Consider the following 11,738-nt stretch of genomic DNA (forward strand, 5'->3'; position numbering starts at 1 on the left):
ACTAGTGCATTACATGATTTTCTCACTAGTTATTAAGTTATCTACACTATAAACTCATTTTTTAGACCTTTCATTCATCTTAGTTGTAACCGTTGAAAAATCACAAACCTCTTTTAGATTGAATCATAAATCAGCAATAAACACCTCATTGATTGAAATTGGGCGTTCAAGGCGTTACACCCTTCCTCACATAAATTCTGGAGAAGTTCCACGGCATTGGGCGTTACAACTTCCCAATTCTTTAAATTTTGCAATTGTTACCAAGGGCTGGATCCTAATAATTTCTAAGAAAATTTGGTCCCCAGGTTATTTCTAGCTTTAAAAACTTCTGGTCGGTGTTCAGCACGTCATGGTGAATGAGTTACAGTTACCTTCGTTTAAATGCTACGAATACTTACAAAAGATCCAACTAACATTGAATATGGTTGTTTTTTTTTTTTTTTTTTTTTAGATAGAATTTTTACTCTAACATAATCTAAGTGTATATGTGTGTGAAAGCTCCCTCCTGGAGACTTAAACTCTGGCCCTTACTCCCCACATTCCACGTCCTACAAGCATTTATATTTGTGAAGTGACCACCACACCAAAAGTGCGCGGTGGTACATTGAATATGGTTGCTAAAGGATGAATGATGGATATCAATGTTATTTATGAAAGTCGCCGTGTTATGAAAAAGGGATTTCTTTGCACCATTTTCTTGGTCCAAGATAAAAGTGTGTAATCTTTCTTTTTTCTACTTGGAGAGAGAGAGAGAGAGAGAGAGAGAGAGAGAGAGAGAGAGAGAGAGAGAGCTTTGGGAATTCCAAAATGTAACCAATAAGGTGTTTGTTGCTGAGGTGTCAAATTTATGGTAGTTTACGATTTTCATCCTTTTAGATCTAAAATTAATGGTCTAAAAAATGTATAATTTTTGTAAAGTAACACCAAATATATCTAGAACAATAAATATAAGATAAAATATAGTACCTTATGTCTTGTACTTTAGGTTTTCTTTTTAAAATTCAGCAATATAACTACTTAACAGCTACACTACATGATGTTAATAAAATACATTCTATTTTCCACAGCTGAAAAAGCCCAACTCATTCTCTTTTCCCTTTCATTGAACTCAAGAACAAGAAACAAATCTCTCAAACCCCTCTTTTCTCTTAATTGGCTAGAAATCAAGCACCCATACCCTCTTGAACAAAAATCAAACAAAATTTGCAAGGTGGCTCTAATATGACCGGTGGTGAGCTTGGAATTCAAAATCGGATGTCCAACTCCAAGGTTGTCAAATTGAAATCGTGAATGAAGAAAAGCATTAGATCCTGATACAAATCCATTGTTAAACAAACTGGGCCTCCCATCGAACTAATAAACCTATCACCACAAATGGGTTTAATGTATAATTAATACATGTTATAATCTTAGTGTTCCACATGGATTAAATATAAACTTAACAATGTATTTATAAGCTCTTAGGCATCCTTTTCTTGCAAACCGGTTTTCAAGGGTGAGTTCTACCCATGAGTTTTGTAACATTTGGTATCAGAGCCAACCACCACCCTAAGTAATCGGGTATAGCTCATTAAATGTGGGATCAAATGAGTTGCAGTTTTGTGGTCGGATCTTGGAGGGGGCAACCTAGAGGCTGGATTAAAATAATTGATAGATGAGTGGAGTCACCAAAAGAGAAAGGGCCACCATTGGGTTAGTGTCACTAGAATGAGCCATTGTGGGCGTCAGCTGCGGAGCGTGTTTTGTAATAATATATAATAAATGAAAAAAATTAGAAAAGATCACAAATGTGTGAGGACCTCACTAGTCCAAAAAGAAATTACTAGTAACTTTTAATTACTCACTTTTAATTTTGAATCACCTGTGTTCTAGACATTACTAGATCCTAGAAAATAAAATTGGGTGCTTCTTTTATACCCATACCTACAAACCATATCGACCCTTGTTAAACTGATTCATTCCATTGTGTCGTCAATATGAACCAACTGTTAAGTAAAGTAGGTCCAATTCAAAATTGTTTGATTTTTGTTCAAGAGGGTATGAATGCTTGATTTCTAGAAAAGTGAGAAGAGGGGTGAGAGAGTTGCTTCCTGTTCTTGCGTTCAATGAAAGGGAAAGAGAAAGGGCTGGGTTTTTTTTTTTTTTTTCAAATGTGAGAAAAAAATGTGTTTTTATTTACTAACTAGTTACATGATTGAATTTTAAAGGAGGAGCCTTAGATAAGGTGCAGTATTAAAGTTTTGTCTGTATATAAATATATATATATATATATATAGTGGGATAAAAGAGAGATGGGGTTTTAATCACAGATATGAAATACTACAAAGGATGTCATTACTACTAGATTATGACGTGATCAACAATTGCATGAAATATATTTTGCTAAATGCATAAAGGGTGCTATAAAGCCTGCTCTAAACCACAGTATGATAAGCAGTAGCTTGCACAAGTAGTCGCGAAACTACATATTTTTTGAGTGGGAGTAATTACATTAATTTGTTGATCTCTCTCTCTCTCTCTCTCTCTCTATATATATATATATATATTAAAGAGATTCAAGAATCATGTGGATTGATCTCATGACCAACATTTTATCTGCATCATGTAATGGACTTGGGGTCCACATTATTTCTCGACTTTTCACGAATTGAGTCTAAACTCTATACTTTCTTTAGATTTTAAATTGGACTCATAGCCTATATACTATTCTTCACCACTTCACGGGATAGGCTTAAGACCCAAATCTTGCCACTTTAGAAGATGGACTCAAGGCTCTAATCTTGTTAGCTCATGAATTGGGCTCATAGTCCACGACATTACCATCACATGATGGACTCATGGCCCTTATCTCTCTCACCTCATGGGTGGGCTCAATCATCAAATCATTTTTCATCGATATAAATTCATTCTAAAGACCCACTTCCTCTTTTTCATGGCTCCATGATGAACTTCACGCAATCAATATTTTCAATTGTGCAAAATTTCTATGCATGAAGTAATTTTTAGTTATCTTGATATTTTGTTCCTTTATCATGTAATTGTCTGTTAGGAAATTAGGATGGGTGTCTAACACCTTTCCTACTAGAACTTAGCCCCCAAATTTAGTACGGAGGTAGGCTAGGTCTTTTCATTTTAATCTTCTCTTCATTTTCCCTGTTAGAATAAAATTAAGAAACATAATTGTATTGTGGGGAGAAAAGGCTCAGTCTAACGTAGTGGGCTTAGAGCCCCATGTGAGGGTTACTATGCGTCCGAAGAGAAGGAGAGGTAGGGGTAAGACCCATCTGGAAGAGGGATCCCCAAAAAGAAAAATGATTAAAATCCGAAGAGGTCGCCTTCTGTCCGAAGAGATTTTATTCCTCTGACGCGAATAGTACGGATCAATTGAACATATAAAAGGTCAGAATGATCTTCCAAGGACTCATCCTGATCAAGATAAGCTTTGAGTATACTTGGAGACGATAAGAATGAAGAAATATCTAAAGGAAAAACTGCTACCACCGTATTTAAGGCTTTGCAGCAGGTTTTCTGACCACATTTATGTGGAGAAGACCCCTAAACAGTGTAACCTCACCTACCGCCACTCACACAGAGCTAAAGGAGATGCTTGACGTGACATATACTCAAGTAGGCTCACAGATGAGGTACAAGTGGACGATGAAGATGATGGGAAGAGAGCATATATAAAGGAAGGAGGCTCTTGAAAAAGACGAGAGGAAAGAGAAAAAAAGGAGAAAAAATAGGAAGAGGGAAGAAAAGAAAACTTTACTGTAGCTCTAAGAATTGTAACTGCTATATAATCAATGATATGCCTCTTCGGACACCAATTCATTCCATTTTTTTATGTGTAACTTCATGTTGGTTTATATTTGTAGGTTTTGATTAACTGTTGTCAATTCTATAGTCAATCTAGCTCTTTCACCCATTCTCTACAAATTCATTGTTCTGGGCTTGGGCCACAAATCCTAACCCTACAATTGGCGCCGTCTGTGGGAAGATCTTGAGTGTAAAGGGAAGTAACAGCAGTTGGTAATGGCGGAACCAGGGCGACAACCGGCAGAATCTGGTGCGTCCCAACATATAGATCATTTTCTCAATTTGAAGCGGAGACAAGATCGTGAAGGCAATGTGCATACTACACACACTGAGCGAAGTCAACCTTGTGGAGGAAGTCATGTGTCTCATGCAGAGAAGAATAACATGCAAATAGAAATTGAAAGGTTAAGAAGGGAGTTGCGCCATGCAAAAAGAAAACCTACTGCCTCGCATTCTGATGAAGACTCGGGTGACGAACAAGACATCACTTTCGAACAAAGGTGTCGAACACCAATCAGTGAATCTTTTTCATATGAAAATGAACACTGTCGCAAGAAGCAACCTCAAAGACCATCACATGGAGGGGTGGGAAATGATGCCATGAGCAAGGCTTTGAATCAAATCTCTAGGTCACCTTTCACGCGCAGGATTGAAGGAGCAAAACTTCCTTGGCGTTTTAACCAGCCAACCTTCACTATTTACAACGATAAAACGGACCCTGTGGAACATGTGAGCCATTTTAACCAAAGGATGGCTGTCTACTCCAGAGATGAAGCTCTGATGTGCAAGGTATTCCCTTCTAGTCTTGGACCCGTGGCAATGAGGTGGTTCGACAACCTGAAAGCAGACTCCATCAATTCCTACCAAGAGCTCACTCAAGCTTTTGGTTCACGTTTCATCATATGCCGAAGAGTGGCTAGGCCCCCTTCTCTGCTATCCTTGAGCATGCGTGAGGGTGAAACCTTGAAGGCGTATTCAGATAGATATTGGGAGATGTTTAATGATATGGAGGGCAACTTTGATGCAATGGCTCTAGACACGTTTAAGCTGGGTCTCCCTAATGATCATGGTTTAAGGACATCCTTGTCCGGCAAACTTGTCACTAACATGCGTCAACTTATGGACCATATTGAAAAATATAAAAGGGTTGAAGAAGATCAGCAGCAAGGGAAGGGTAAGGATAAGGTTATCCCCCAGGACAAGAAGGACTTCAGGTCGGATCATTACAACAACAATAAGCCACAGAGAGATTTCCCTAGGTAGTGGGGGTCAACAAATTCTCAAGCAGTCAATACAGTGTTCAAGGAGCCAGTTCATCAAGTTTTGGAAAAGATCAAGAATGAATCATTCTTTAGGTGGCCGAGTAAAATGGTAGGGAACCCTGAGAGACGCAATCACAATCTTTATTGTCAATACCACCAAGACCATGGGCATACCACTAAAGACTACAGAAGTTTGTGAGATCATTTGGATCAGCTGATCCGCGAAGGCAGGTTGAGGCATCTTTTGCACCACTCCAGTGGCCGAGGAGGTCAAGTGAATTTTGAGTTCGGAAAGAGTGATTCTACGAAACCTCCATTAGGTATTATTAACGTTATTTTCGCAGCGCCAGGGAGAACAGGGTCCTGGCCGTCCAAAGTTATGTCAGTGGCTCGACTACTAGCAGGGGATATTGGTCAAGATCCGAGGAGCTCTAGACCGGCTGTCCCTCCTGTTTTAGGCTTTTCAGACGAAGATAAAGCTGGAACCATTCAACCTCATGACGATGCTTTGGTAGTCACCCTTAGAATCGGGAGATATGATGTGAAAAGGGTGATGGTGGACCAGGGTAGCACGGTGGAGATTATGTATCCTGACCTCTACAAGGGGCTGAACCTCAAACTTGATGACTTAACTCCATACTATTCTCCCCTGGTTAGATTTGAGGGAAGTATTGTCACCCCGAAGGGACAGATACGGCTGCCTGTACAGACTGGCTCAGAAGTAGTGGAAGTGGACTTCATTGTTGTAGATGTTTATTCCCCTTATACGGGAATTGTAGCTAGACCTTGGTTACACACGCTAGGGGCTGTTTCCTCTACTCTGCATCAAAAAGTTAAATATCCATCCGAAGGGCACGTTTGTGAAATCCGTGGAGATTAATCCTCAGCTAGACAATGTTTGGTGGCTGCCATACAACACGAGCCTGAAACTGAATCCTTAGTCAGGGCGGAGTGAGACTTATAGCAGTTAAGAGGTTGGTTGTCACCCATCGAAGATCTTGATGAAGGCGCTAAATGCGAGGACTTAGTGAAAGTTTTAATTGGGGGCAATCCTGAAAGATACTTTCAAATCGGGTCTTAGATACCTCAACCAGAAAAAGAAAAGCTAATTGATTTCCTTAAAAGAAATATTGACATATTTGCCTGGAGTACTTACGAAGCCCCAGGAGTAGATCTAGAGTTTATTTGCCATCATTTGAGGGTCAACCCACTGAGTGTACCCAAGAAGCAGCCTCCTCGACGGCCATCCAAAGAACATGCGGATGCAGTCAAAGAAGAAGTGATGAAACTCAAACAGGCTGGGGCTATTAAAGAAGTTTTTTTATCTCGAATGGTTGGCAAATACTGTGGTGGTAAAGAAGAAGAGCGGAAAGTGGCGAGTTTGTGTAGACTTCACGGACTTAAATAAGGCTTGTCCTAAGGATCCTTTCCCTATGCCGAAAATTGATTAATTAGTAGATGCTACTGTCGGCTATCATCGGATGAGTTTCTTGGATGCTTTCCAAGGTTACCATCAAATACCGTTAGCCCCAGATGACCAAGAGAAAACCGCTTTTATTACTCCCATTGGTAATTACCATTATAAAGTGATGCCATTCGGTCTGAAAAATGCAGGTTCTACTTATCAGCGAATGATGACAAAGATGTTTGAATCACAATTGGACAAAAGCGTTGAGGTCTATATAGACGATATGGTAGTAAAAAGAAAAGTTATTTCAAAGCATGTGAAGGACCTTGATAACACTTTTGAAATCCTGAGAAGACACAGGTTGCGCTTGAACGCCTCGAAGTGCTTATTTGGTGTGGGGTCGGGCAAATTTTTGGGTTACATGGTAACATACAGGGGAATTGAGGTTAATCCCGATCAGATAAAAGTTATTCAAAATCTGCAGCCTCCTCGAAATCCGAAAGAAGTTCAGAAGTTAACAGGGATGACAGCTGCTTTGAACCGATTCATCTCTAGGTCCGCGGATAGGTGTAAACCTTTCTTCTCACTGATCAACAAGTGGAAGGGATTTGAATGGACTGAAGAATGTGCCTCAGCTTTCCAACAACTTAAAGACTACTTGGCTCGGCCACCAATTATGTCTAGCCCTGAACCAGATGAGGTCTTGTTTGCCTATATCGCGGTGGTTCCCCATGTTGTAAGTCTAGTGTTAATAAGAGTGGATCAAGGTATACAAAGATCGGTTTACTGTGTGAGTAAGTCTTTACATGAGGCCGAGATCAGATACTTGCCATTGGAAAAAGCTATTTTGGCAATAGTACTTGGAACACGAAAATTGCCCTATTATTTCCAAGCACATACTGTCGTTATGCTCACGCAACTCCCACTTAAGACCGTACTTCGAAGTGCCGACTACACGGGGAGGATAGCCAAGTAGGGCACTATCTTAAGGGTTTTTGATATCAAGTATATGCCTCGCACTTCAGTCAAAGGGAAGATCCTTGCAGATTTAGTGGCCGAGTTCACGGAACCCAGCTTAGAAGAACTAATGACAGAGAGGGACATGGATGGAAAATCGGTTGGCATGATTTCTCAACAAGGTCCTGCCCGCTGGGAAGTATATGTGGACGGCGCTGCGAACCGGAAAGGTTCTGGAGTAGGGCTAGTCTTAATATCTCCAGAGAGAATCATTATTGAAAAGTCATTAAGGCTAAATTTCGGTACAACCAATAACGAGGCAGAGTATGAAACCCTATTGATGGGAATGTCTATGGTCCAAAGAATGGGAGGAAAGGCAGTGGAGTTGTTCTGAGGGAGGAGGGTCAGACTCTGGGAGCTCTTGGATGTCAGGATCGTAGTAAATGCTCCCAGGCAGCCTCAACTCCAAATCAGCAGGCACCCCGGCAGCATCCAGTGTTTTGCCCCAGGTTATGTCGCAGTAATCTTGGCTAACTGAGGCAAATTGCTCCGTTAACCATTTTTCTATCGCGTCCACTCCTAGTTTGAATGCTGCTTTCTTTTCGACCTCGGTCGCCTCCTTGGCCAGCTGAGCGTCCTTCTAAGCCTGGTTAGTAGCCTTCTTGGCCTTTTGAAGTTCGGTGCGAAGTTCTTTCACAAGCGCTTTCTCAAAGGCCAAATTGTTCTGAGTCTCATTTAGCAGCTTGCGTTGGGCTTCGGCCTGGCTCTCAGCATTTTGGCGGCCAGCATTGAGGCTATCCCTTTCTTGGGTTACCCCTTTAAGCTACTCAGAGATCTGAGAGAACTCCTCTTTTAAGCTGCCCAAAGCTTTTTCTGCCTCGGACCTAGAGTGGGCCTCTGCTTGGGCTTCGACATAGGCTTTTCGGTTCCACTCTTTGGCCACGAAGACTTGCTGGGTAATCTGCACAGTAAAGTAAAAAGGTTAGCATAAAACACAGAAAATTAGCATGCCAACCGAAGAGCTGGATAAGCACGCTTACCATGGCCAAGTCCCTTTTCAGGGACATGAAAAGTTCATACTGGCTGAAGCACCTGTATGACTCCATGTCTCAGGGAGGAGCAGTGGTTGCTCCAAGGCTTCAGCTATCAGCCCCGCTCTTCCCCCATCGTAGTTTCTAACAAAGGTCTCCCAAGAAAAAGGAACGCCATCTAGTTCCAATCTGGGAAACCACGTGCGTTGCCCTCGGCGCACGTCAGTCGCAGGAGGGTCCTTCCGACTCTCTACGGATGATGCCCTCTTGCTCTGGTGGTCCCTCACCACCTTTTGTTGCTTTGTGGTCTTAAGTGGTATCACCACCTCCCTCTCCTCAGGTTCGAGAGGTCTCTTTTTTTTTTTAAGTCCGGTATTGGTTTTAAGCCCGGATCAGGAACCTGAGGTGGGGGTGGAGGTAAATTCACCACTGGTCGAGAAGTCCCCCTCCCTTTGAACTCAGCCTTCTTACCCCTCGTCTTCAGTAGAAGTTTTAAATCGGACATCTCTTCTTCTTCTTCCGAAGAGTCCTTTGGGAGAGTGGTTAGCAGAATTGGTGGATGGACATTGGATTGTCTGTCGGCCTCCTCCTTGGAATCTGTGGAGGGTATTACCTACATTCCCCCTGAATCTTCTCCTTCAAATTTAAACTTGTCTATCTGTTCCTCTAGCGAAGAGGATGAAGAGCCGACCCTCTCTCCTACGACCACCAGTTCAATGGGGACTTGTTGAACTGGTTGGATTAGCAATGGAACACCCTGTGGATTTAGGTATGGAACGGGCTCAAGATCGTATGGCGCTAAAAAGTGGTGCTGAGCGACGTCTATTCGCCAAAGCTGGTGATCACCTTGTGTAATGGCATTGCCGGTCGGCTGAATATCTGTTTTCTTTGGTGTGTAGCCGAGTATAAGGGGAACGGACCGGAGTTGTCCGTCTTTACTTACAAATATCTCCGAGCGTAGTAGATAATTAAGGACAGCGGTATTGGTAAGGCTAAGCCGAGGAGTAGTATGTGCTTTATCTATAAATTTTTTTTTTTTTTTTTTTCAAAAACAAACAAACCTGGTCAGAAAATTGAAATATGACGGCATAAAAAAAAAAAAAAGGCTATGAAGAGTGAAGATCCTAAGCCTATTGTTAGAAATCCTAAGTCTAGGAAGTCACACCTGGCTCTCCTGGCTCGGTCGGACAGTGTATACCGTCATGCCGTGCGCCCGAGACGATTAGATAGTTGTCTTGCATCCCTTTATTTGATTTGGGAAGGCAGGATAACAATCTAACGATGTCGGATCGGGATTTAAGGTAGTATCCTGCCCCTTTTTGGTTATGACACTTATACATATGTACTAGGTCATGCCAGGTCAACCCTAATCCTAATTGTAGGTTCAAGGCATCGATAGCTCCTAGGATCCTAAAGGTATTGGGCGTGCACTGCTTAGGAGAGAGTCTATGGTTGCGAAGGTAGTTCAGGGTGATGGAACACATTGGGAGGGTCATTCCCCCTTCGATGAAGGCTATCATTGGGATTATGACCTCTCCCTCTCTTCGGTCCATTAGTATCTGCTCCGGAGGGCAATATCTCAGATTCACCTCCCACGTTATGCCATAAGTTCGCTTAAATTCCTTATCAACGCAGGACTATCGACAAGGTGTTGGAATCTACCCATTTTTAGAGAATGATTGAAGCAGCGACCATGAAACGGGGGTTTCGAAGGTTGAAAATACTAGCCGAGAAGAAAATACTTACACAGACGGGAGTGAAGAACGATCTCTGAACTCAAAATGGACTCTTGGTAGATTTTGGAAAGAAAGAAGACAGAAAATCGAAGAAGCTTGAAGGATTTTGAATGAATGAGTTCGCTGGGTATTCTGAGGATGCGTAAAGTAAAGAAAAATAACCTCCTCTGAGGGCTTATATACGGGGACAGGTGAAAGGATGTAATTCATCCCGTCCAAATCCCGAAGAAGAACCTTGTCCGTTGGATCAACAATTCACCGTTGGATTCAAAAGACAAAACGCCGCCTGGAGTAATTAATACAACGCTTTGAGAATATGGAACTGACAACGGCAATAATGAAGCGCTTGTATCTATGCTCGCGCATGGGTAAACTTGGGTATTTATGAGCTTTTTTCAAACTTTTTTATTCTTTTTCCTTACGTGACAGGTCAAAATCTTATTTTTTCTCCTTGGATGCAAGGGAAAAATTAAAATTTTGAGGGGCTATTGTGGGGGGAAAAGGCCCAGTCTAACGTAGTGGGCCTAGAGCCCCATGTGAGGATTACTGTGCGTCTGAAGAGAATGAGAGGTAAGGGCAAGACCCATCTGGAAGAGGGATCCCCAAAAAGAAAAATGATTACAATTCGAAGAGGTCACCTTCTGTCCGAAGAGATTTTATTCATCTGACGTGAATAGTACGGATCAATTGAACGTATAAAAGGTCAGAATGATCTTCCGAGAACTCCTTCTAATCAAGATAAGTTTTGAGTATACTTGGAGATGATAAGAATAAAGAAATATCTAAAGGAAAAGTTGCTACCACCGTATTTAAGGCTCTGCAGCAACTTTTCTAACCACATTTATGTGGAGAAGACCCCTAAACAGTGTAACCTCACCTACTGCCACTCACACAGAGCTAAAGGAGATGCTTGACGTGACATATACTCAAGTAGGCTCACAGATGAGGTACAAGTGGACGATGGAGATGATGGGAAGGGAGGATATATAAAGGAAGGAGGCTCCTGAAAAAGAGGAGAGGAAAGAGAAAAAAGGAGAAAAAATAGGAAGAGGGAAGAAAAGAAAACTTTACTATAACTTTAAGAATTGTAACCGCTATATAATCAATGATATGCCTCTTCGGACACTGTAGGGACTCAATTTGGATTGGACCTAGAATATGAATGGGTTTTCAGTCCAACAAGCCCAAACAATAAATTTTTAGAGAGTGGATCGAAGGTTTAGGCGTTGGCCGTCGTTCACCAAGCATGAACTCTCTTCTTTTATTAAAAAATACTTAGAACTATTTACAACCGGGGGAACCTCCTCGGCCCATGGCCGAGGAGCCCTTTTTCTTATTTTTTCCTTTTTTCCCCCCCTTCTTACTTTACTCGCTCCTCTTTATATAGTCTTCATTGTCCTATCTCGTTCTTCCATCTGTTGATCATCCATTCGCCTTTTTTCTGACCGTCCGTCATATCAGAGGCCTTATCAACACTCAAGTGGTTCACACTGATCAACGTCGCCCTGCTAAGGGGTTGCATCCCCAT

At 41.8% G+C, this 11,738-nt stretch overlaps 1 protein-coding gene across 1 annotated transcript; it reads left to right on the plus strand.

Moving 5' to 3' along the window:
• The first annotated feature begins 5,457 nt into the window (after positions 1-5,457).
• LOC136070655 (uncharacterized) lies at positions 5,458-5,958 on the plus strand. Its single transcript, XM_065780888.1, has one exon. The coding sequence runs from the start codon at positions 5,458-5,460 to the stop codon at positions 5,956-5,958; it is 501 nt and encodes a 166-aa protein (XP_065636960.1).
• The last annotated feature ends 5,780 nt before the right edge of the window (positions 5,959-11,738 follow it).

The sequence above is a fragment of the Quercus suber genome, unplaced genomic scaffold, assembly GCF_002906115.3.
Source record: "Quercus suber isolate HL8 unplaced genomic scaffold, Cork oak 2.0 scaffold_250, whole genome shotgun sequence".
Lineage (NCBI taxonomy): Eukaryota > Viridiplantae > Streptophyta > Magnoliopsida > Fagales > Fagaceae > Quercus > Quercus suber.

What these genes read in the sequence shown, in the direction of transcription:
- LOC136070655 (XM_065780888.1), top strand. Translation starts at nt 5,458, where the DNA reads ATGTCAGTGGCTCGACTACTAGCAGGGGATATTGGTCAAGATCCGAGG.